At 40.5% G+C, this 27284-nt stretch overlaps 1 protein-coding gene across 5 annotated transcripts in view; it reads left to right on the forward strand.

The window, feature by feature from the left end:
• The window catches only part of SEMA5A (semaphorin 5A), a 565569-nt gene that overhangs the window by 240185 nt on the left and 298100 nt on the right, over positions 1 to 27284 (forward strand). For all 5 annotated transcript variants that reach the window (XM_027520271.1, XM_027520273.1, XM_027520269.1 and 2 more), the window contains one exon: positions 15809 to 15908. In XM_027520271.1, coding sequence (XP_027376072.1) covers positions 15809 to 15908 — 100 coding nt within the window. The remainder of the gene's footprint in view (positions 1 to 15808; positions 15909 to 27284) is intronic.

Raw genomic sequence — 27284 nt, forward strand, 5'->3', positions numbered from 1 at the left:
GGGGGGAAAAAAAAGCAACTAGTGGTAGCCTCACAGTACTACTGATAAAAACTTTTGCATCTGAGATTCAAACCCAAGTCAACCAAAGTCCAAGAACCATGTTACTTTCGTTAATGATTAGGTGGCCAGAGCCAGTCTCTGATTCAGTTGCAGTGTTAGTGCCATTTGGTTCTGAGAAGATCCAAAACTTCCTTTCCAGTAATGGAGGTAATAGAAAAATAACTCTACCTTACCATGGAGGCTGTTTTTCTAATACCTTGGATGTGTATTGTCCAATAATTAGCCATGTTTGGCTACCAAGCAGTTGAAATGTGGTTAGTCTAAACTGAGACAAGCAGTAGGTAGTGCAAGATACACACTGACTTTCAGACACTTAGAACATACATATGAAATGAAAATATCTCCAAAATTTTTATTTTGATAATATGTTGAAATGATATCGTGGCTATATGATTAAATAAACTGTATTGTTGAAACTTAGTTTTATCTGCTTCCTAACATTTTTTAATGTCACTACTGGAAAATTTAACATTACATGTGTAGGTTGCTATATATTTTCATTGGACAGTGCTGCCTTGGGGCATTTATTATCACACTTCCCGTGGGAGCTGCAAGCATTTCTCTCTTTCGGCATAACTATCTTGTGTAGACACCTCACAGTTTACACTGAATCATAAATGTCTTAGGGCAGAGATCTCTCTAATGTGGAACTTTGCATCTAAGCCTGTATATACCTACAGTATGTTCCTCAGTGTAGACGGTACTCAAGAAGTACTAGTTGACTACATAAATACAGAATATTCTTTAGAAGATTATTTTATGCAAGAATATTCTTATTGTTGAGAAGAAAATGGCAGCCCACTCCACTGTTCTTTCCTGGGAAATCCCATGGACAGAAGAGCCTAGCAGGTTTTACTCCATGGGGTTGCAAAGAGTCGGACCTGACTTAGTGACTAAACAACAGCAATTCTTATTATTATACATGTGTACTAAGTCCCTTCAGTCGTGTCTGACTGTTTGCAACCCCATGGACTGTAGCCCACCAGACTCTCTGTCCATGGAATTCTCTAGGCAAGAATACTAGAATGGGTTGCCTTGCCCTTCTTCAGGGGATCTTCCCAACTCAGGGATCAAACCTATGTCTCTTAGGTCTCCTGAACTGGCAGGCAGGTCCTTTACCACTAATACCACCTAGGAAGCCCACCTTACTATTATTATACATATCCTCATAATCCTTAACTGTAAAGTTCCTAGAAAAACCTGGGTCTGTCTTGGACATCAACCTAGTTCTAATGAACAGATAGAATCAGTGCTTGCTCAGAGAGCACCCTGGGACTTTTTCAAATGTCTTCAAGCGAGGAGACTTCCTGGCCCATCCCTGCCTTGTCTCCTGAGTTGTTAGAACTTGGCTTCTTCCCCTGAATCCTGCAGTCTGTGGAGGCAGAGGTTTAGATGAGAACACGTGCTTTTTCCAAATAGCAAGGAGCCTGAGAAGAAACTGAACATGAATTGTCAGCGAGTGATATTAACTTCAGGAAATGATTTGTTTTCTTAAAGCCAAAGTCTGTCAATGCCTGCATATGTGGCAGAACAAAATGTAAGAGCATTTTAAAACCGAACACCCTAAGATTCTGAGAAATTCCTGAGGCTGTTTTCTGCAGTCTCTGTAGTTTCCCAGTGGCAAGTGGCTTTATTTGTACCTGTCAGACTTCTGGTCATGACTGCTGACACGTCAGCGCATGGCTGACTCGCAGAGAGCCTGTTGAATAGAAATTGTTCATTGTTACACTTTTCATCATATTAAGATCATTTGTAATTCTAAAGTTGTAAATCTGAAGGAAATTACTTTTGAATGTCCTCTGGCGCAACATTAAGATTTTGCAATTAGATTTTATAGCCTACAGTCATATGTTGCAGGTCACAAGGCAAAATTAAGACCTTCTGCACCCGGAAAGCTTCCTGTGGATGAGGCAGGGTGTTTATAAGCCAAGCCAAGTTCAGGGCGGGACAGTCTCAGCACAAACCTCGCAGCCAGAAAGACAAAGGCAGTCACAGTCCAAGAATTTGAGGGTCTCGCTTAGTTTACATATGAATTTACATAATCTTGTAGCTAAAAAAAAAATCTGCCTTGATGGATGGATGAATAGAAATTGCTTCTTGTGTGAGGTATCCAGCAGTAAAACCTGCCCCTGATTAGCTTGGTTCTTATTCTGAACTCACCAGCATTTATTGCTTCAGATGGTTCAGTGAAACAGGAGGTTTCCAGATCTTAAAAGTCCTAAACAAAAGAGAAGGCAGTGCCCCCTGCCAGGCGGATTATGAACCTAGCTTACTGACAGCTTTCCAGAAGCTTCTCTTCATACCTTGCCAGATGTGTCTCAGGGGACCCTTGAACAACTCAAGAATTTGTGGGCGCAGAGAAGCCTGGCTCTCACCTAGCATTGACATTGGATCCTGAGACTGAATAAGTGTTTTGGCCAGAAAATCATGCAAATGAATGAAAAGTAGGGAACGCAGTGGATATCACAAATCCTACCCTTCATTAAACAAGGAAGTACATTTTATTTGGTTATGGAATGGTAGTTAACCCCACTGAAATTTTGTTTCCTAAGATTTTTCTTAAAATAGATACTCAGGATAAATATCAAATTCATTTAATTAGTTCCCTGTTACCCTGCAATACTCTGATGTGAAGAGCTGATTCATTAGAAAAGACTGATGCTGGGAAAGATTGACGGCAGGAGGAGAAGTGGGTAACAGAGGATGAGATGGTTGGATGGCATCACCAACTCGATGGACATGAGTGTGAGCAAGCTCTGGGAGATGGTGAAGGACAGGGAAGCCTGGCATGCTGCAGTCCATGGGGGTCACAAAGAGTCAGATACAACTGAACGACTGAACAAGAACAGCATACCCTGCAATTATCTAACTCTGAGCAATGCTGTCTCTGTAAGTCATACCAGAAGTCCATCTAGAAGTGAGGTATGCCCTCAGCAAACTCTGGCCAGCATTTATCTAACAGCCACCCCCGGATGCTGGTGGTCTGCTTCTGCCCTTCCTGGAGCAATGCATTCTTTCCTATAATTTAACTGGTTTGTGGTTATTATTTAATGTCTATTTATGTTGTGAATATCTCTTGTACATGGATTCCAGGCTATAAAACATAGTCTAATTTGAGACTTGTGGTTTTCGAATTGTGTTTAACAACACCCAAATCAGAACAGTTAAAGAAAAGTAAACTATCATAGCTTTTTAGTTTCTTAGAAATCTACCAAGCAGGCTGTGCAAGGTGAAGGAGTGGACTTTAGAAGAAACTAATTCCAGAGCACAGATATTTTGCATGACTTGCACTTTGTAGATTTTTTTCTATCATGAACCAGTTATTATGTCATTGCAAAGAAACATATGAAGAGACTTGATAGAATACCAGACTCAAGGCGCACAGATATGCAGCTGAAAGCAAAAAGAATCTAGCAAAACAATATTAACATTTTAAAATGCTGTGTTTTATCAATTTACATTCCTACCAATAGTGCAAGAGGGTTCCCTTTTCTCCATACCCTTTCCAGCATTTATTGTTTGTAGATTTTTTTTTTAATGATGGCCATACTGACTGATCTGAGGTGATACCTTATTGCAGTTTAATTTGCATTTCTCTAATATTTAGTGATGTTGAGCATCTTTTCATGTGTTTGTTGGCCATCTGTATGTCTTCTTTGGAGAAATGTCTGTTTAGGTCTTCTGCCCACTTTCTGATTGTTTTTTTGATCCTGAGTTGCATGAGATAATTGGCATATATACACTATTGATACTATGCATAACATAGGTAACTAATGAGAGCCTGCTGTACAGCACAGAAAACTACTCTGTGCTCTGTGGTGACCTGAATGGGAAGGAAATCCAAAAAGAGGGGATATATGTATCTGCACGGCTGATTCATTTTGCTGTGCAGTGGAAAGAACACAACACTGTAAAGCAACTACACTCCAATAAAAATTAATTTTAAAAAGTTTAATAAATTGCATTGTACCTGTGGCGGATTCATTTTGATATTTGGAAAAACGAATACAATTATGTAAAGTTTAAAAATAAAATAAAATTAAAAAAAATAATAAATAAATAAATAAATTGCATTGCATGCATACTCATTTGTGTCCAACTCTTTGCATCCCTATGGACTGTAGCTCTCCAGGCCCCTCTGTCCACAGGATTTTCTAGGCGAGACTACTGGAGTGGGTTGCCATTTCATCCTCTAGGGGATCTCCAGACCCAGTGATCTAACCCATATCTACTGTGACTCTTGGGTTGGCAGGCGGATTCTTTACTACTGAGACACCTGGGAAACCTCAACAAATAAATACAAATAAAATTTTAAAAAATTGCTGTCTTTTATGTGTTTAGTTCAGTTCAGTTCCGTCGCTCAGTTGTGTCCAACTGTTTGTGACCCCATGAATCGCAGCACGCCAGGCCTCCCTGTGCATCACCAACTCCCGGAGTTCACCCAGACTCACGTCCATCAAGTCAGTGATGCCATCCAGCCATCTCATCCTCTGTCATCCCCTTCTCCTCCTGCCCCCAATCCCTCCCAGCATCAGAGTCTTTTCCAATGAGTCAACTCTTCACATGAGGTACCCAAAGTACTGGAGTTTCAGCTTTAGCATCATTCCTTCCAAAGAAATCCCAGGGCTGATCTCCTTTAGAATGGACTGGTTGGATCTCCTTGCAGTCCAAGGGACTCTCAAGAGTCTTCTCCAACACCACAGTTCAAAAGCATCAATTCTTGGGCGCTCAGCCTTCTTCACAGTCCAACTCTCACATCCATACATGACCACTGGAAAAACCATAGCTTTGACTAGACGAACCTTTGTTGGCAAAGTAATGTCTCTGCTTTTGAATATGCTATCTAGGTTGGTCATAACTTTCCTTCCAAGGAGTAAGCGTCTTTTAATTTCATGGCTGCAGTCACCATCTGCAGTGATTTTGGAGCCTCCAAAAATAAAGTCTGACACTGTTTCCACTGTTTCCCCATCTATTTCCCATGAAGTGATGGGACCAGATACCATGATCTTCGTTTTCTGAATGTTGAGCGTTAAGCCAACTTTTCACTCTCCACTTTCACTTTCATCAAGAGGCTTTTGAGTTCCTCTTCACTTTCTGCCATAAGGGTGGTGTCATCTGCATATCTGAGGTTATTGATATTTCTCCCGGCAATCTTGATTCCAGCTTGTGTTTCTTCCAGTCCAGCATTTAGTGTAAATAAAAGATACTTTGTCTTTTTTCAAAAAATTGGATGTTTTTCTTTTACTGATATAAAATATTTTAATTTATCTAATAGGATATTATTGAATATTTTGGTTTTATTTTTTTTAGAAAAGTTTGCATCAATGGAACACTTTGGTTGCTTCCTATAGCAAGATCTTGAAACCATTAGTTTCTTCACTGTGGTATTCAGTGTGTAGTATACATGTGTGTATGTGTATATATTTTTATACCTCTTCATATATACTTATGCAAATACATATGTGCACACACTTATGTGTATATATGAATGAACTTATGGATGCCTGTATCTAGATATAAATATGTACAGCTATATATATGTATCTGTATCTAGATATATATGTAAATATATATTGATTATATATGCATTATATATCTGTGTACATATATATGCATGATAGACATATGGAAATACACATTCACATGAATCTGCTAATACGTGTTTGAATATAAAATATATATCTAAATCTGCTGCTGCTAAGTTGCTTCAGTTATGTCCGACTCTGTGTGACCCCATAGATGGCAGCCCACCAGGCTCCGCCATCCCTGGGATTCTCCAGGCAAGAACACTGGAGTGTGTTGTCATTTCCCTCTCCAATGCATGAAAGTGAAGTCACTCAGTCGTGTCCGACTCTTCCCAACTCCATGGACTACAGCCCACCAGGCTCCTCCGTCCATGGAATTTCTCAGGCAAGAGTACTGGAGTGGGGTGCCATTGCTTTCTCCTACCTAAATCTAGACATTGATATTTTGGTCCCTTAAAATGTGACTATTTGGAAAGCTTTATGTGCTCAGATAAGCCCATGGTTTTCCAGTGCATGGTTTTCCATTTGGATGTCCTTCTGTTGTGATGGAGAAGAATATGTATATATGTATTTGTAAAGGAGACACAGGACTTGGTGTTTCCACTTGGCCACTCATTGGCTGTTACTCTGGAATAATGTTACTTCTTTGCCCTGAGTTTTATCAAGTATAAAATAAGGGCAGTATGAATTGTAGGACAGTCAATATCATGTCCTACTATAATTACTTTGATTCTGGGTCATAGTTATTTTTAAAATAATTGAGGTCTATACATGGGAGAAACAAAATTAACTGGACATTTCCCAGCCTTTCTACAAAGATAAAGTAAAGCATAGCATGTTTGCACGTGTAAGTTAGCTGCTGTAACCATTACCTGCCTTGGAAATACCATGATGAAGGAGATACATGTTGCACTGTTGGGATCTTCTTCCCCTGGACACCTGGTTACTGTGGGGGTGCTGGCTTTTTTCTGCTTTCTTCTGGGACCTTCCATGATGCTCTGCCCTGCCTGCCAGGCAGCCTGCACTGGATCCTTCACATCCCTCATCAGAAGACCACCACCAATTCCCTCCTTTCCAACTTTTCTTTCTTTTGGTGGGTGGTGACCATGTTTCCACTAAATTAATCCACTCAGATAGATTACTAGGTGCTAAGGATTAATGTACTTTATATGCGTTCTTTGGAAAATTTGATTTTTAATTTGGACCTTATGGAAATATTACCTTAGTCTGTCTTAGGTTTAAACTCCAATTAAACTCCTTCCCACTGTGTTGCATTTGGCAAGACGTTTTATTTGTCAAAATCTCAAAGATTTTTATTTAAAAAATTATTTCTACCACAATGATTATAGCCTTATAGGATTATGAACACTAAATGTAATAAAAAGCTTTTAACATGTAAAAGCATCTAGGATAGTTCAAACACGGAAAATATAGATAGTTAAAAAAAAGTATAAATAAGAGACATCAGTTATTCTGATTCACAAACATTTATGGTTGTGAATTTGCATGTTTCCTCCCAGATGACAGGTTTTTTTTTTTTTTTTTTTGATCTGCTGCTGAACAACCACATGAGACTTGGGGGCTGAAATCTACGATAATCACTTGAAGAATTTCAGACAGGACTCAGGTCTCAAAAGCCTGAGTGTATCTTATTCAGGGAGAAGAGGGTGAACCAGGGCTTGGAGCTGCCATCAAACTGGTCCCTGAAGTGATAGTTCTGCGTTGCCTTCTTCTGAATGATTGTTTGGTGAAACAGGCCTGGAAAGGCAGATAAGAAAGGGGTTGGAGAAAAATGGAGACAGAGGAGTAAACAGCCCAGACCTGCCATGCTGTTCTTCTAGGGCTTTTTAAAATTCCACTCCTCTGTTTTCCAATCATATTTTGAGCTCAGATTGCATTTGATAGAATGGTTCATGTAATGCATTGAAGCTGAAAATGAAGTCGATGGCAGGGTGACGCAGGCCAACTTCAGAGAGGAATAGGTGCCTTTGAGGTAGGATGGCTCTTTCACAGCCTGGGAGAAGGTCAGACAGGGAGAGTCTCCACATGCTAAGCTCAGAGTCCGCCCTGCCTTTTGCCCCGCTGGTCCTGCCCAGAGATGTGCCCTTTGAGGAAGGTGAGGACCTCGCTCCTGCACATTTGAGACAGTGTCCTAAACCCCCATATCAGAGTCGAGGGGCTTAGTCTGCTGAGAAATCGAAACCATGGCTTCCGCCCTGCCTTTTCAATCCAGAATGTTCTTTATCCTGTAAAGCAGTAAATAGTTGGTGACATTTTCTCTCCCCCTGCCTTATTTATATCACAACCCTTGAATCATAAAACCTCAAGGTGGCACTAGTGGTAAAGGATCTGCCTGCCAATGCAGGAGACACAAGAGACAGGGGTTCGATGCCTGGGTGGGAAGATCTCCTGGAGAAGGAAATGGTAACCAGCTCCAGTATTCTTGGGTGGCAAAATCCATGGACAGAGGAGCCTGGTGGGCTAGAGTCCATGGGGCTGCAAAGAATAGGACACGACTGAGCATGCAGCACAGGGAAAATGGTGAATGCTTTTTCCTGTAGATCTTAACATACAGATCATCATTATTAGTAATGACAACAGTAAATACAATTAGGGTGACGTGAAGTGAAAGTCGCTCAGTCGTGTCCAACTCTTTGTGACCCCATGAACTATACAGTCCCTGGATTTCTCCAGGCCAGAATACTGGTGTGGGTACCCTTTCCCTTCTCCATGGACTTCTCCAGGCCAGAATATTGGTGTGGGTACCCTTTCCCTTCTCCAGGGGATCTTCTCAACCCAGGGATTGAACCCAGGTCTCCTGCCTTGCAGGCAGATTCTTTACCAGCTGAGCCACAAGGGAAGCCCAAGAATACTGGAGTGTGTAGCCTATCGCTTCTCCAGTGGATCTTCCTGTTGCAGGTATTGGAACCAGGGTCTCCTACATTGCAGGTGGATTCCTTACCAGCTGTGCTATCAGGGAAGCCCAACAATAAGTGTAGTATTTATTAAACATAGTGGGGGCAGTTTTCACTTAATAGCGTAAAGCAATGGGAGAGCTTCCCAACCCAGGTGTAGAACCTGGGTCTCCTGCATTGCAGGCAGATTCTTTACCTTTTGAGCCACCAGGAAGCCCAAAGCAATGGTGATACACTCATTTTCAAAGTGCAGAGGTCTTTGCTTTTTCTTTCTTCCTGTTATTTTCCACATGCGTCACATAGGAAGCTACATTCCAGGTGCACTGTAGTTTGAGTCGAGTGTGGGGCTAAAAACCATAGCTGCAACACTAGAAGCTGAACAGCACTTGTGTTGATCTCAGCAAGACTCGGTTTGCTCACCTGTAATAGGGTGGGTGGAGAAATACAAGACTTAATACATGCGAAGTGCATAGAATAGCACCTAGCAGGTGGCGTATACTATGTAAATGTTAGCCCCTTTTGTTAGCTACTTTACCAGTCATCATGTTATTAGCAGTACTAGATATAGTATAAAACCAACATATAACTTGTTAGAATTGGAAACAGTAGGCCTTGATTTGCTCTTTTCATTTCAGGATATGTATGTTGCTACCTGTGCCTTTCAACAATTTTTAGCCACCATCCCCCAGACCCATCCAGTTTAGCCTGTGACTCAGTTTCCAATATGGTTTCAAGTTTCCCAAAGAAGTTTTACCATCCTGCTTTCCTAGTTGCTTAATTGACTAAGGTTTGAAGGAATGAAGACTGAAACTCAGGCTACCCAGAGCCACTCTCCTTCTCAGTGCTTGCCCACAAATCAGCTTGATCTGCAGACTGCAGACAGTCTACTCTGAAGCCTTCAGCCCATGGAGGAGCCAGGGGTCTGATATTTGGACTGATTGTCAGGTTTTGGACAAGGGCTGTTCTTCAACAGCAGAGTCTCCTGTGATTCTTACTTATCAGGCTCTAAAAGGCTTTGTTAACATACAGCCATCAGTAACTTGGACAACTTTAGAACTTTTGGTTTAAAAAAAATTAACTTTTACTCCTTTTCTTTTCCCTTTTTTTTTTGGTGGGGATGGGGTGGTGATGAGGATGCCAACAAAGGTTCATCTGGTCAAGGCTGTGGTTTTTCCAGTGTCATGTACAGATGTGAGAGCTGGACCAGAAAGAAGGCTGAGCACCGGAAGATCGATGCTTTTGAACTGTGGTATTGGAGAAGACTCTTGAGAGTCCCTTGGACTGCAAGGAGATCCAACCAGTCCATCCTAAAGGAGATCAGTCCTGAGTGTTCATTGGAAGGACTGATGCAGAAGCTGAAGCTCCAATTCTTTGGCCACCTGATGCAAAGAGTTGACTCATTGGAAAAGACCCTAATGCTGGGAAAGATTGAAGACGGGAGAAGAAGGGGACAGAGGATGAAATGGTTGGATGACATCACCGACTTGCTGGATATGAGTTTGAGCAAGCTCCGGGAGTTGGTAATGGACAGGGAGGCCTGGTGTGCTGCAGTCCATGGGGTTGCAAAGAGCTGGACATGACTGAGTGACCTCAGATATGCAGATGACACCACCCTTATGGCAGAAAGTAAAGAGGAACTAAAAAACCTCTTGAGGAAAGTGAAAGTGGAGAGTGAAAAAGTTGGCTTAAAGCTCAACATTCAGAAAACAAAGATCATGGCATCTGGTCCCATCACTTCATGGGAAATAGATGGGGGAACAGTGGAAACAGTGTCAGACTTTATTTTTGGAGGCTCCAAAATCACCACAGATGGTGACTGCAGCCATGAAATTAAAAGATGCTTACTCCTTGGGAGGAAAGTTATGACCAACCTAGACAACATATTCAAAAGCAGAGATATTACTTTGCCAACAAAGGTCCGTCTAGTCAAGGCTATGGTTTTCCTGTGGTCATGTATGGATGTGAGAGTTGGACTGTGAAGAAGGCTGAGCGCCCAAGAATTGATGCTTTTGAACTGTGGTGTTGGGTAAGACTCTTGAGAGTCCCTTGGACTGCAAGGAGATCCAACCAGTCCATTCTGAAGGAGATCAGTTCTGGGTGTTCTTTGGAAGGAATGATGCTGAAGCTGAAACTCCAGTACTTTGGGCACCTCATGTGAAGAGTTGACTCATTGGAAAAGACTCTGATGCTGGGTGGGATTGGGGGCAGGAGGAGAAGGGGACGACAGAGGATGAGATGGCTGGATGGCATCACTGACTCGATGGACATAAGTCTGAGTGAACTCTGGGAGTTGGTGGTGGACAGGGAGGCCTGGCATGCTGCGATTCCTGAGGTCGCAAAGAGTCGGACACGACTGAGTGACTGAACTGAACTGAACTGAGTGACTGAAGTGACTAACTGAGGAATGAGGAAAGACACACTTGGACAGAGTTAAAGTAGGGAATTTATGTCTGCCAATTGTTTAGACCAAATTTAGTAATACTGGTACATGTTCATGAAAGGAATCATTTTTTGAAGCTGGCTACTTTTAAAAATTGAATCAGTATACTTCTGCTAGACTGTTTTTTGAACTATATGTGGGTGCCCATATAGTATTAAGAGAAGGCAAATATGAATCATCACAGCTAATTCTGCAGCAGAAAGTCACTGCCAGAGGCCATATTTCAACAATCATGTTTGTGTAATGAATGAATTAGCTAAGATGATTAATATCAAATATTAAAAAATATGTAAAATATTCAATTTGTGTTTATAGATTTTTATGGCACTACTTGACTTTCAAACAGTGGTCACATTGGCTGTGATATTTAAGTTCCATTTCATCCTGTGGGTCTTTCAGCAAGATCAGAAGAAAGGGATGGTGCAGGGGGGAAGCTCATTATTTGGGGAAGTGAGATACGTTAAGAAAGTTGGTGTTCCTGCGGGTGATGTCTCCCCCGGCGTCCACATTCTGTGTGCCGCCCTCATTACCTCGCTCTCCTTGGCCTTTCTTTGGTATCCAGTGAGCTTGTTCACCACCGCCTGCCCTGGTGATCTCTCCTCCCCTACCTGACTTGACTTTGTTCTCTCATACCTCTTCTTATGCATCCATAACTCTTCATTTTCTGTGTCCTTAGAAAGCAGCATTGATGAATTTTTCATGTTACTGTGAAAATCCATTATTGTGGTAAACTCTGCTAGTAGATTTTCTGATGTCATGTCTCCAGAATAAACCCTATACCATATGAATTTGTGTGTGTGTGTGTGTCCATATCTCTGTGTGCCATATGCTAATCCAAGTATTTCCTTAGGAATATGTTCAGCCCAGTTCTTAAATGAGAGTTGACCATGCTTTTCATTTCTTCATAATGCCCGTTCAACCTCAGTATCAAATTTATCAAGATCATTATAGCCTCCTAACTGCAGAGAGAAGAGAAGCTTTATCTCTTTGTTTAATCTCCAAAATAATTTGTATGAAATTGGTCTTATAGGTTCCTTAAGCAGTTGGCAATACTTGCTTGTAAAACAAAGCCTGCAGCTCTTTTTAACAAATCGCACTTTGGAGTTTATTATTTGGGTGTTTGAAACTGTAATCACAAAAGATTATAAAGGAAATGTGTTTTAAAATATTTTTTTAAATGCGAGGAGTATGCATATTCATATAGGAAGAGGTGAAGGGACCTGGCAACATTGGAGATAAGAGATGATAAAAGAAGTAATCTAGGGAAGGGATTGAAGAAAAAGCAGTGGTGTTGAAATAAAGTTGGAGGGACTGGTCTTTGTAAAGGAGGATGGAACACCATGATTCTGATTTCATAGAGGAAGTTGAAAGGGTATTGATGCAGGCATTTTTTTCAGCTGGAGAGATAGACTGGGGCAGGAACCCATCAAGGCCCTCCTGGCAACCAGTAGAGTAGAAGGCCATGCCTTATGCAAATTCAAGATATTCCGACCTGGAAGAACACACAGGGAAATCAGAAAACAAGGGAATGTATGTATTGTCCACCTTTGATCCAATGTTAACTGTAAAAATATACAGTTTTAATGGGTGAGTTCATTAGACATTTAAACAAGGTGAATTGAATAATATTGGAAGAATGCTATGATGTGAACTCATTTTCCCCTCTTGACATGGTCCTTTTTATTTACTTGAGGTTACTTTAGGAAGTAATGTAAGCACTTTCCTGTTTCAGCATAGGTACTGAAGCCTGAAATATGTCTCTTCATCATATTCCTTTGGCTACTGTCTTCTGATTCTTCTCAGTGAAAAGAAAGGTGAATATGTGATAGACCAGTTGACTGATTTTCTTCCCCCATCTTTTCATAGCTTTCTCTCCATTTATGTTGCTCATGTTTCCCCTCCTGGGACAGAAGAGTCGGCTCTTGGCCTTCTGCTCTCCCCTCACACCACCTAGTCACCCTCAGTGCCTTGGATGTGGCATGTATGCCCAGCTTTGGCAGCTGTGAGTTTGGGAGGATGAAGCCTTAGACCTGCTCTCAGGACCGTAGTCCTGGCAGGACTTCCTTGTCCTGGGTTTTCTATCTGTAGGATGAGCCTCTGGAACTAAAACAACTGTTTGGACACTTCTAGGTCTTAGAGATGCTTACCAATGACTGGCTCTGAAGTCAGTGTCACTGGAAATTTTTCATGAGTGACATTCTACATGGTTGTCCCTGAAGCAATGATCTTTCTCTAAAACCAGTCTTACCCTGGACATCTATGTCTCACTCATCATATTCTCCTCTTCATTGAATCTCAGAACTGTCTTTCTTTTCATTAACTCATTCCCTTTGACCTCTTCAATTAGTTATCTGGCCAACCAGACTCTCGCATCACATCCTCGCTGAATTTCACAGCCAATGCCTAAATCGAATCATTTTTAGTTTGTAAAGTTGATATTCTTGCCCCCATTCGGTCCTCTTTTCTGCCTGTCGATGCCCCTTTTGTATTCCTAAGATATGTGCTTTGTGTGTCAAGTGCCTGCTCGCAACCCTCTCAGCTATCACAGGTGAGGCCAACTCGCATGAGGTGGCCAAAGTACTGGAGTTTCAGCTTTAGCATCACACCTTCCAAAGAGCACCCAGGGCTGATCTCCTTTATTTTTTTATTTTTTAATGTCTATTTTCTTTTTTTAATTTTAATTGGAGGCTAATTACTTTACAATATTGTATTGGTTTTGCCATACATCAACATGAATCCACCACGGGTGTACACGTGTTCCCAATCCTGAACCCCCCTTCCACCTCCCTCCCTATACCGTCCCTCTGGGTCATCCCAGTGTACCAGCCCCAAGCATCCTGTATCCTGCATCTGATCTCCTTTAGAATGGACTGCTTGGATCTCCTTGCAGTCCAAGGGACTCTCAGGAGTCTTCTCCAATACCACAGTTCAAAAGCATCAATTCTTTGGCGCTCAGCCTTCTTCACAGTCCAACTCTCAAATCCATACATGACCACAGGAAAAACCATAGCCTTGACTAGATGAACCTTTGTTGGCAAAGTAATGTCTCTGCTTTTGAATATGCTATCTAGGTTGGTCATAACTTTCCTTCCAAGGAGTAAGCGTCTTTTAATTTCATGGGTGAAATCACCATCTGCAGTGATTTTGGAGCCTCCAAAAATAAAGTCTGACACTGTTTCCACTGTTTCCCCATCTATTTCCCATGAAGTGATGGGACCAGATACCATGATCTTCGTTTTCTGAATGTTGAGCTTTAAGCCAACTTTTTCACTCTCCTCTTTCACTTTCATCAAGAGGCTTTTGAGTTCCTCTTCACTTTCTGCCATAAGGGTGGTGTCATCTGCATATCTGAGGTTATTGCTATTTCTCCCAGAAATCTTGATTACAGCTTGTGCTTCTTCCAGCCCAGCGTTTTTCATGATGTACCTTGCATAGAAGTTAAATAAGCAGGGTGACAATATACTGCTTTGACATACTCCTTAAAAACTCCTAAAACAGACTATTTATTGACAGCTTTTTATAGCTCTAGGACCTTGTACTTATTTTGCTTCAAATAAGTATTTTTAAATAATTGACTTGCCTATAAAATGAAAAATCTTATATAAAATACTAAAAAGGATCAAGATACAGTATACATTAAAATTTCAAAAACTAAATAGAGATTTCTGCATAACTCCACCTTGGTTTGCTTTAAGTAGACTAGAACTTTCAGTTCATTTCATTGCCCCCTGCCACCCCCTGCCAATAACTGATATTAGAGAAATGCTATATTTGTTTCACAAAATGATCCCTTGAAAATAATCTACCTCCTTCATGTCAACAAAGGCCTTTCTACGGGACATGTCTAGGGACAGGGGCATATTTCCGTATTAGATCTGTTTTAGCATCTGTTTTTGTGGAATGAGATAATTTCTGTGCAGCACAGTTTTTTCTCAAACCAATAGCTGTGTCGATTTGCCTGTTTTCATGCCCCTGTTTCATCAGAGTGAAACCACTCAGAATATTAAAGCCAAGGAAAAAGACAATCAGACCCAGTGGTTAATTGTCAAGGAGAATGATCAGGTTCCGCACAACTGGCAGGCAAGTCCCCAAAGGCTTTTTTGGTGAAAGAAACCAGCTAATGAAAGTTGCAAAAACGGCTCAGAAAGCCGAGTTCTTGCCCTTTTCCAGTACTGTCATGTTATAATAATTCTAGGCTGGAGGTCGCTTCATAGGAGTTAACAGAGCTTGTAAAAAAAAAAAAAAAAAAAACAGTCTGTAAGGAGTGGCTGTTTTCTGATTTTCCATAGGAAAAAATTTAAATGAGGTCAGGAGTTACAGTGAATTTCTCATCCAGAAAGGACTGAATGCGTTTAACTAATCGCGGGGCTTGCATAGAAACTCACAGGCCTGGGAAATGGAATGTCCACGTCGGAAGAAGGCAAATAGTGCTCCTGTGTTTGTCCTGGTTCCAGATGGGACTGTTGTGATTTCTCTACTTCTGTGGCCCCCACCCACCAGGCTGCACAGGAAGTGGCCTTGTTTGTATTCAGTATTCCTCTCATGAGCCCTGTGAGTGTTGTGTTATCATCTGCCCGGCCCAGATCCTGTGGGAACACGCACGTCTGGCTTGTAAATCACAGCCCAGCCTTGGCGTCTTGCTCCCTTTTTATTGGGCGGCTGTCCTCTGTGTTTTACACGTTCTCAGTGTGGATTTTGTGACATCCTGATGGAAACGTCCAGTGGCCTCCAAGCCATCCATCAGGGGACCTTCAAATCCTCTCTGAAATGTAATGTTTGCTATCTCATGTGCATTCTCTGTGGGTCCCCGGAGGGGGTAAAAAAATTATTCATTTTTATCTTCTTATTTATTTATTTTTCCTATTTAGAAATTGGCCCCTGGTTGCGGGAGTTCAGAGCGAAGAATGCTGTGGATTTCTCGCAGTTAACATTTGATCCAGGACAGAAAGAACTTGTTGTAGGAGCAAGGTGAGAGATCTGACATTTTGCCCTTGCAGATATTTTCGACTTCATTTTACATCTCTGCAGTTACGTGAGCATCCCTGCTGGAGTTGATGAGTGCTAAGTAATAGTTCATCTCAGAATGAAGTTTCATGTAAGAGTGTCATGAACATGCTACTTCTTTTTTTTTTTTTTGAACATGCTACTTCTAATAGGAGGACTGCTACTCTTTATACCCATGTGCTGGGAGCTGTTCTAACATGACTTATTTCAGTATTTTTTTCCTCCTATGACGCCTGAGAGGTAGGTATTATCACCATCCCTGTGTCAGAGATGAGGAAATTGAGGCAGAATTGGATAATATGTTACCCCGCAGACAAATTTTTATGTCTAATAACAAATGGTCCCCGCTTTCAGACCCAGACAGTTTGCTCCAAACAGCATGTTCTTATTTCTCAATTCAGCACAGTTCTTGAGAACAGGAGACCTTGATGTCCATTCCCACATCTGTTGCTATCTTTCTTTGTGACCTCTGTTATGCTGTTTGCCAGTCAATTGAGCATTCAAGGGAGTTGCTGTTGTTCATTTCTTTTAAAGAGCCCATGTTTCTGAGTCCAGGTCAATGCCTGACCTTCCAGTTGGGCGGTGTGGCCACTGGAACCCAATCAGAACAGATCTAGTCTTGTGTTCCTGACATTCGCCATGACTTCCTCAGAAAACGTGCATCCTCCATGACTTCAAATCACCTATCCTGCCAGTATGTTTTAAGACTGGTGGAGATAAAATATTTTCTATTCATCTCTTAGGAGAAATGATGTAATAACGTGAAGAGGTAATTTGTGGATTTGAACTCTTCTGGCAGCCAAGGAAAGTACTATGGGCAGAAGAGTGAGTGCACGTTATGTTCTTTGGCCAAATTTACTAGATGATGAAACATACCTTTCATAGCAAGAGAGGCTGTGGAATTTCTACCTGAGTGAAGCTAAATCTGGCTTAGGCTCTGAGCACCCTGGACGGACACTGAACATTTTCTAGAATCACTACATTTGCTCTCAGATGTTAAGAAGACCTTGTGCATCCACTTAACACTTGTAGACTTGAGATGTATGGTTGTCGCTTAAGTGAATAGACAGAGTTGGCTTAGTTCCTGGCACTTAGTGGGTCATTGGCATCTCTTTCAGTGTTTATTGAATGGACAGTGGATTTGGGAGGGCTTACTTGGGGCTTTTACTGCCTTTAGGCCACTGGGACTGCAATAGGGGTTTCTGATGCTGACTTTCATCAAATTCCATCATTGGGAGCCTTGGCCATACAGTGCAGGCCTCTGGAATTTCTCTTCCTTTTGCATACCATGGCCAAAGTCATCTTTTACAAATACCCATCTCAGTCACTCCTCCTGGAGCACTTACAACTTGTTTGCCTTCATGTAGGTTGCAGAAATACTGTTCAATCCAGGGATCATCTGTTAGCTCTTTGGTGTGGCCTGTCGGAACTTCTGGCTTGTGGTCCTGCACGCCAGAGAGACACACACATCATTTTTATTCTTACATAGTTCAGGCATGTGGAATTATTTATGTTGCCCACAACTAGAAAATGTTCATTCTCTTGCCTCTGGGACTTGATACCCTTTTGTGCTTTCCTGGAATATTAGCCTGCCACCCACCACCATTCCAGGTCATCCATTGGGTGAACCCCTGCTCCTTGCAGGGATCTGGCTGGGCCTGAGCTGCCATGTTCCCTGCCCTGCATGGTTCTGCTAGCACACCTGCCACCAGCCTTCCTTACTGCCCTTACTGTATTACTGCTTGTCATGTTTCAACTCTCCCCTTCCCCGTTGTCAGATAGTGAAGTACTGCGTGGTAGAGGATGTGTCTGTCTTTTTTCCCCTAAGCTTTAAACTTCTTATATTGAGGTACAGCTGTTTAGAGCTTCCCTGGTGGCTCAGACGGTAAAGCGTCTGCCTGCAATACGGGAGACCCAGGTTCAATCTCTGGGTCAGGAAGATCCCCTGGAGAAGGAAATGGCAACCCACTCCAGTACTCTAGCCTGGAAAATTCCATGGACAGAGGAGCCTCGCAGGCTACAGTCCATGGGGTCGCAAAGAGTCGGACACAACTGAGCCAACTAATTAATTAATTATTATAGCTGGTTAATAATGTTGTGATAGATTCAGGTGAATAGCGAAGGCACTCAGCCATTCATGTACAGGTATCCATTCTCCCCCAAACTCCCCTCGCATCCAGACTGGCATGTGATACTGAGCAGAGTTCCGTGTGCTATACAGGAAGTCTTTGTCGGTTACCCACTTTAAACAGCAGTGTGCTCATGACCTGATGTGTCTTTTCTTTGTTTCTCTAAGATGTAGCACAGTTTCTCTTTGGCTAGAAGTTCAAAAATTTCTGTTAATTCGTTGTCTATATTTCCAGGATTTGACTTGTATATGTGCCCCTCTGCATTTGGTAGGACACTTAGGAAAAGAGAGTGGGGTTGTAGCTCATTTATTTGGATGCCTACATTTGGGCAAGGATACAATGAGCAGCAGTCTCTAAACCACAGAGTTAATCCTTAGGGCAAAGGGACTCTCACCCTCAGCCAAGGGGAAGAGGTTCCTGGCTGGGGAAGCAGGTGCAAATATGACCCCAACCGGTGTTGCAGGGTCCTGCACCTCTCATTCCACCCCAACTGACTTTGGAAATAGTGTTCCTGTGAACTTGGCTGAAAAGACTCTCCATTGTTTCTGGAGGTCCTTCACGCTACAGGGACAGGGCTGCGTCACATACCTGCCGACACTCTGCAGGTGGTAGGCTTTTGGTCAAGGACACAGATTCTCCTAATGGGGATGTGAGGAGCCCCTGAGAAAACTAAGATTTGAAAGAGACATCACCATCGTTCTGTCCTGGCTTCAGACAACACCTGAGAATTGTTCCCGGGGAACTCCTGTTCCTGATAGTCTCCATCCCACTATGGGTGGAGGGATCGATCCCATTATTGCTTGAGCTCTCCATCAGGGCCTGCCTGAAGGTTTCCTACTCAGTGTCCTTGAAAATCTCCATTCTGACCTTTGAGGTCTCTATCCTAGAGTTTCTCAAGATCTCCATCCATCTCCCCTCAACACAGTCCCAGCCCAGATGAGGGAGGGATTGGACTACCCACTGAGTCACCCTGGCGTATACTATGGCGTAATGACCAGGAGCAATAGCATTGCCAGACTTAGCACATAGAAGTCCCACATGCGCAGTTAAACTTGAATTGCAGATGAGCACCCCTAGGAGCATGGGCTGTATTTTCTATTCTAGAGCAGGATATAATGCATCATGATTACTCGATGGGAAAGAGGGAGTAGGTAGACTTGCTTAACTGTGTGACCTTGAGCCCATTTGAGAGTCTAATTTTCTTCTCTTTAAAATTGATATATTTATTTCTATCCCTTTCAGCTGTTGTGAGGATTAGGTGAAATAATCCAGGAAAAGTGATTGTCACAGAAACAGGCATCCTGTAAGCCCACAGTGGTGGGGAAGCTGTGTGGGTATGTGTGGGCTTTGGCATATGTGTGCATCTGCATTTCGGGCAGATATCACTGTGTGTGGAGAATAGCAATTTTACCTAAGATACACATGGTGAGATTAGGCTCAGAAAGTTTAAGTGGGCATGTGAGCCAGTTATAAAATTTAAAAATAACCCAGCCCTCAGATTCCTGTTTGGGAGGGCTTGATCTAGCAAAAAAGGTTTAGGTAGCAGGTGTATATTTCAGAAATCTTTAGTTGTTTGAATACGTAAGTGGTGAAAAACTACAATGATAGTCTTTTTATTTTTTTCATAATTAGTACTAGGCATTGTAAAGCCATTGGTGGTTTATTGGGTGGTTATTATTATTAATTATTATTGTTGGGTTGTTTCACTTTATACCAGTGGTACTTTATGTTCCTGAAACTGAATTCAGTTAAACGTTCTTTGCGTTCCTTGCAAAAAATTCTCTTGTTTGCAAAACAAAAACAAAAAGGAAAACAAGCAAAATCAATTAAAAAACTACTTCTCTTTAGTGATTTGTGGCCTAGTGGTACCAGAGGTAGTTGCATCTGAATTCATGCATTTTCTGGAAGGATCCTTAAATTTATCATTTCCAAGATGCACATTATCTTTCATATTATTTTAAAAGCATTGATACTCATATCCTATTTTACCCATGCCTCTTTAAAAATTAATAATGTTTGTATTTTCAGTGATGAGATTCAGGTACTTTCATTTTAGAGAAAGTAGAAAATACTGTAAAGCATAAAGAAAAAACACAATTTCAGAAATAATCAGTTAGCCTTTTCAGTTATTTCCCCACAGTATTTCATTTCTATTTGTTTATATGTTGGGACAATATTTTATGGATGGTTTGTATATGTTTTGCTAAAAAAGACCTACTAAAACCAGTTTCCATTGTGTGTGTGTGTGTGTGTATTCCTATATTTGTGTGTACATATACATGGGCTTCCCAGGTGGCACTAGTGGTAAAGAACCCACTGCCACTGCAGGAGACTTAAGGGACGCAGGTTCGATCCCTGGGTCAGGAAGATCCCCTGGAGAAGGACATGGCGACCCACTCCAGCATTGCCTGGAGAATTCCATGAACAGAGAGGAGCCTTGCAGGCTACAGTCTATGGGGTTGCAAGGAGTTGGACGTGACTGAAGCGACTTAGCACACGTGCACATATACATACATATACGTATATATGTGTATATGTGTGTGTGAAAATTTCAAATGAAAGGCTACGTTAGAGGCTTAGAGGTTTTTGCATGGATAATTATAAAAGTAATGATAATAATTCACAGTAATAATATTTCACAAAGTTGGTTCAATTTCCAGTTTCACTGTGTATAGGATTGTAATAGTAGATCAAAGTGAGAGTAACGACATTTTCTTCTCCCAATGAATCTGTCTTTAGTGTTTCGGGTTAGTGTATGGATGGATAGTGATTCTGTGTTGAATTCAAGTGTTATTCCAAGTGGCAACTAACTTGATCTACGCACCAAAAGGTGTTTGACAATAATTAGAGTGTTTACAAATTAGCCATATTTTTGTAAAGTGTAAAGCCATACAATAAATGGTAAGAAAAAAAGAGTTTTTTCATCGTCAGAGAGAAGATTAGCGTCTTTCAGCTTTTGTTTGTTTCTTGGTCTTTCATTCATTTTCTTCCTATAACTTGTTTTCTGATTATCTTCCTCTTCTCTAATAAGCTTCAGTGTAATAGAAACCTATCACTAAAGAGCACAGTCTTGCAATCTGTGATATTTTGGTAAGAACACTCATCTCTGAGCTCTTACACAAGCACTTGTGAGTCCAGGAGGCCCACACCTGCCAGTGATTGAGAGGACGGCTTTGAAGCCCATAGACCCGATACTAGGTCAGGTGAAAAATCATAACTGATGACAAACATAAGATTTATGTATGTCTTGGAAAATTTTTAATTTCATTTCTAAAATTTTAAAATTGCATCACACAGTGGGAACTTCATAAAAATATTAATTGAAAGGCTAATGGGGTTGCATGGGTTTCCTTGCCCACCTGATTCAACATGGGTACCAGCCGAGAGTTGTGAATGTGCATTGTATAGAGTCCTCTGACTTACCATTATGATCAATGGACTAGTTCCATATATTGAAAGATATTTCTGTACCTATCTGTGTGAAAAATAGTACAGATTTCAAATCAGCATGTTTTCTACCAAAAACAAAGCTAAAATCTACCTGCTTTCAAGGCAGAGCTTGGGCTTTCTTACCGTCACAGAAAACTGGTCTTGAAACATTTGTGTATTATTTTAGACCATTGTTTTGCCCATGATTTGAATCTACAAAGACAAAAATAAAAAAAAAAAAGATTAACTTGCTTTTTGTTATGCTGGTACTGAATTTGCTTTAAGTGTTCCAAGCATACAGTGTCATAAGATCACATTAAATGAATGGGCAGGCATCTACTCAGTGTAAATGTCTCCTTTCAAAACGATTTTGCTGTTGATTCGAAACAAGTGGAGCTAAATTTTGAAGTGGTGTGTCACCTTTGAAATTTGACCAATATAATGCTCTCCTTTTTTGATGGCTATAATTCCTATTTTTCTTTCAAAGTTTACCTTGGAGTTAATCTGTTGGAAGCAGTCTATAATTAAAAGAAAACCTGGAGACTTTTATGAGATCAGCAGTTCTCCTTCCAGTAGCCACAACTTCTTTCCATTTTCCAGTTTATACAATTAAAGGTAACTCATGCTGAGTGGAGTAAAATTAGCAATTAGGAGTGAATCCAAAAAGCAGTAAACGCCCATTGTGCAAAGAAATCCCTGGTAATGATGATGTTGACATAGTATTTATATTAATTATGACTTCCTATCACCAGGAAGACAGCTGGTGATGAACGGAGGGATAGAGCTTTCATTCCTGCTCTTCATTTTTATCCCACCCCAGCGGGATTTTTTTTTTAACTGTATTTTAAGATTTAAATATTTCCTTTTTCCTGTTGGCTCTTGCTACATAGGTGTGTTTTCCTCTTAAGATTCTCTTTGCTTATCTTCCTTCTTCTCGCCTTTCTTTCAACAGACCTGTTTGATTAATTAACCTACTCCATGTTTTTTTTTTTTTTAAATCTGTTATTTTTCTTCTTGCTTTGTTACATTTTTTCCAGTATTTACCAAACATCCGTGTACCTAAATATCACTTGAGATAGTCATTCAAAATGAAATTTCCTCTGCCCCTTCTCCCAGCTCATCTGAACCAGGGGCCTGGAGTGTGGTCCCAGAATGTGAGCTTTTAACAGACAGCTAGTCTGCAGACACTCCTGTGGGAAGGACCATCCAACCATTGTGCTCCTTTTGCTGTTTTATTAAAAAAACAAACAAAAAAATCTCTGCATTTTTCTTTCTGCTGGAGGTAGGGCAAAGAAGAATAAACCTAGCAGAATAGTTCCTTATTTAGTTAATATACTCTTCCCATTTCCCATATTCCCTGAATGATAAAAATTAACCAGCCTTTGAGTGTATGTGTGTGTTACAAGTCTTGAGTGTTGAGAGTTTTCTCTTAGTCAGTCCCACATGGGTTCCATCAGAATTTATTAGTTCACATTGTTGCTCTTCATTCATCGAATATTTATAGAACCTACTTTGTGCCAAGAAGTATCTCAGGCAAGGGGAAATGAAGATGCAGCAGAGTGTCTACCTGGTAAAGACTTTAGATCCTAGGGCATAGGTTGGCAAGCTAAGGTCCTTGGGTTGGCCTCTTACTTTTGTAAATAAAGTTTTATTGGCATACAGCCACACCCATTCATTTGCACATCGCTTATGGCTGCTTTCCAGCTTTCACTGAAGAGATGAGTAGTTTCCACAGGGCCACAAAGGTGAAGTGTTTGCTAATTAGCCCATGAAGTATTTTCCTGACTCCTGGCCTGATGAGTATGGGGAACAGGAATGGTTATGTTCTCCAGGGAGGTCTGAATAAAGAGGCTTGAAAACACCAAGAGGAAAGAAAGGTGAAATGGGTGTACTGAGAAGTTGCTTTTTCAGTTGGCCTTAAAGGTCTTCCAGAGGATCATAGAACAGGGAACTCACATGCTGAGGAGGCTGACAGGAGCTCACCTTGACTGGACCTGTTAGTGACTGAGAGGAGGGGTAGGCATAGGTGAGGCTGGGGCTTTAGATTATGGAGGAGTGGGGATTTCATCCTGTAAACCTGTGTTTTCAATTGCGGCAGTCAGTAGGATGACCGGTCTGAGAAAGCTCTCAAGAATGCTGATAGCCAGGCCTCTCCTCAGAACATTTGAATTAGACTTTCTAAAAGTAATATTGGAATTTTGATTTAATCAAGCTTCTGGTAATCTGCTGGCCTGGCAGACTTGGCAGAACTATGCTAAAGACTGTAGGAGCTCAGGATATTTCTAAAGCTGCATATTTATAAGTTCTTATTTGTACTAGAAAGATTCTTCCACTATACTGTGTGCAGAATGCACTAGAGTTTGGAGGTACAGACGGGGATCTGAGTCAAGTGACAGTAGAGAGAATTTAAACTTAGTCAGTGATAGTGCAAATGGAGATAAGTCAGATTTGAGACATCTTTGAGTTGATGGTGATTGACGGCCAATCGTAATAGGTGGCTGAGAACAAGGATCTAAGATAAGATTTGGGATTGTGGTTTGAAACTGTGGCTTGTTGTAATACCGTCAGCTGGAATTGAGCATTTGAGAAATGAATTAGAGTTCTTCTATTATGTGAGATATTTGAAAAAGATCTCAGGTTTTACTAACTCTGAGATAACCCAGAAAAGTAGTATATATGGAGATAATTTGAAGAGTGAATATTCCTAGGAAAGCATAGGTTAGAGGAATCATAAAATAATACAGTTGGTAGTTTTTCAAGGAAAAATGATCTCTATTAATTGAAAAACGGAAAGGAACAAATCAAATACCCAGTGGACCAGAAAAGCAGAAGTCATGAGTTAAATTTAGAGCAATAAATCATGATCTTTAATCTTCAAAGCACTTAGAAATTTGCACATAATGTTTAGAACATAATAAAATTTAAATTGGGCTTACCTGGTGGCTCCATTGGTAAAGAATCCATCAGCAATGCGGGAGAGCTGAGTTCAATTCCTGGATTGGGAAGACCCCCTGGAGGAAGGCATGAGAGCCCACTCCAGTATTCTTTCCTGGAGTATCCTCATGGACAGAGGAGCCTAGTGGGCTATGGTCCATGGGGTCGCAAAGAGTCAGACATGACTGAGAGACCAGGAACAAAATTTAAACTACTAATATTTTGTTGACAGTATTGATTAATAACTTTGTCCCTAAATATGCTTATGGGAAAAAGATTTTCCTGATTTCATATCTCTGGAATTTACTAACCACTGAAAATCCATCTCTGTTATTTGATTCTACTTGCAAAATAGTAAGAGGTTTCCATCTACTTCTGTGCCTTTTAATATTGGTATTTAAATATATAAGAGTACTATTAATGTGGTTTAATTTTGGTTTTGATGCATTCTTTAGAACTTTTTTAATAGTAATCAAGACTTTCAATGGGTTTGAAATGGACTTTTTTAGGATAGGTAATGAGATAAACCAGTATAATTTTGGGAGAGTGAGTACTAGACACATATGGTATTATAACAATATAATAATAATAGTTAAATCAGAATTACTTATAATATATAATAATATATAATATAATATATAATATATAACTTATAATATAATATAATATAATTACTTATAATATATATAATCGAAAGTACATGTATTTATTATTTTTCAAAGAGTGTTGGAAAAATTCTGACTGAAGAGGTAGCTCATAATATGATGGTATTATACATTTGTCACCATATTGCAAAATATATTAGCAAAGTGAAAAAAAGTCAGATCACAGTTTTTTTAAAAACTGTGATCTAAATGTGATCCCACTATTTATAAATTGGTAATATTAAAGCTGAATTAGACTCCCAAAACTTATGAGAAAAGTACATTGAAAAGATATTTTTGGAGTGGTTAAAGTAACAGAATATAAAAGCTCCTGAAATTTGTTTAGAATCAATCAGCATAATGAAAATCTTAGGAATAGCAATTATAGATAGGTTGGTGAACTATGTGAGTTGGTTATGCTGAAATCAAATCTTCATATTCTTAAAATTTTGATGTAATTGAAATATTAAATATTTACATGTAGATAATTAAAATAACTTTCTGAAAACACTTTGTGCTTTAAGAGATATAGATACTACTTTTCTTTAGCTTCAAAGTCACACATTTATTATATTTTAATCTTTAAGTCTGTCTCTGCAACTATAAATCCAGGTGTCATGTAAGAAGTCACAGCATCAGCCTCTAAGCCAGTGGAATATTGACAAGAGTTAGGATGGAATCGTGCATTAGTGGGAAATCACAGAACAGGTGAAGCCGACTTAGGTATAGGTGAGACTAGCTTCACTCTCAGATTTACCCAAACGGTCCCAGTTTATGTGTAGTGGGTATTTTGTTTTCAGGTTGTTTTATCATCAGCAGTGGTCTGAACTTTAATAGACAGCAAACATGGTGATGCTAGTGGTAAAGAACCCGCCAGCCAGTGCAGAAGATGTAAGAGATGCGGCTTCGATCCCTGGGCCGAGATCTTCTGGAGGAGGGCATAGCAGCGCACTCCAATATTCTTGCCTGGAGAATCCCATGGACGGGGAGCCTGGTGGGCTTCAGTCCATGGTGTCACACAGAGTAGGACACGACTGAAGCGACTTAGCACGCACGTGTACTTTTCTATCACTGTTGTTTAAACTGTTTTTTTTTATATATAATTTCCTTGCTTTTCTGTAAGTAAATCAAGATTTGCTTGATTTTCATAGCGCTAAGTACAAGTCTACCTTTCTTAATTATTCAGTCTTCTGCTCCTCAGTTATAAGCCAGCCTCTAACCTAAATGCTCAATAAGAACCTGAAATTATTTCCTTTGATTTTATAACTATATTCATCAGAGACCAATTGAGTTATTCTAAGCGAATGTCATTTTAAAACACCTGTGTCTTTCATAATTAATGGAGGTCAGAGTTAAGTTTTATGGTGTCTCTAGATAAAATGAATCATTTAGTTAATATGCTCATGAAGGCTCAACCTTTTCTTTAATGCTGGCTGAATTTTATTACTTTACATGAAGACACAAATGAACTTCGTCTATTAAGGCCCTGGCTGCTCCCTCAGAGAATATATTGTTGTGCTTAGTGATTTGTTTCTAATAGGCCACTGGGGTATGTGATGGGAGGTGGGAATGAGTTATTCATTCCTATAATCCGTCAGAAAGAAATACACTCTGGTCAAGAGGGAGACCATACACTCAGACATGTAGTGGGGGAAGGATGGAGGAGCTTAGGAACTGTCAGTCTGTGTCTGTCAAATTCGATGGCTTTGTGATTTGAATTATTCAGTTTACTGGGTCTATGTATTCCTCATCTATCACTCTCAGAAGTAATACAGTTATTACATTTGAATGCACATGTCAAATTTTATTCCATACCTTTGATAAAGAGTAAGTTCAAACCAAGGGAAAAAATCCCATAGTTTTATTGGCTACGGCTGTAAAATTGAACCTTTACAGCCTTGTTAAACCCTTGCTTTGTACTTCTGTAATGAGAGGTGGGACATGGCAATAGAGACCAGCTCCCCTAAGCTATGTAACTAATATGCTCTTAGAATTCAATCTCTTAACCTCCTGCAGCACTGCCTTCTCCCTGCAGAATGACGATATTCCTCATTACTACCTATTTACATCGAGGGGTGTTAGGAAGATTAATGAGGCCACTTAAATGCTTTGGGTTGCTCAAAGCACTGCCCGAATAGAGAATCTGACCTTATGTGAAACATTTGGTTAGTATTCCCTGCTGGCTGGGAGCCAGAAGCATTATT

This window comes from Bos indicus x Bos taurus, chromosome 20, assembly GCF_003369695.1.
Source record: "Bos indicus x Bos taurus breed Angus x Brahman F1 hybrid chromosome 20, Bos_hybrid_MaternalHap_v2.0, whole genome shotgun sequence".
Taxonomy (NCBI): domain Eukaryota; kingdom Metazoa; phylum Chordata; class Mammalia; order Artiodactyla; family Bovidae; genus Bos; species Bos indicus x Bos taurus.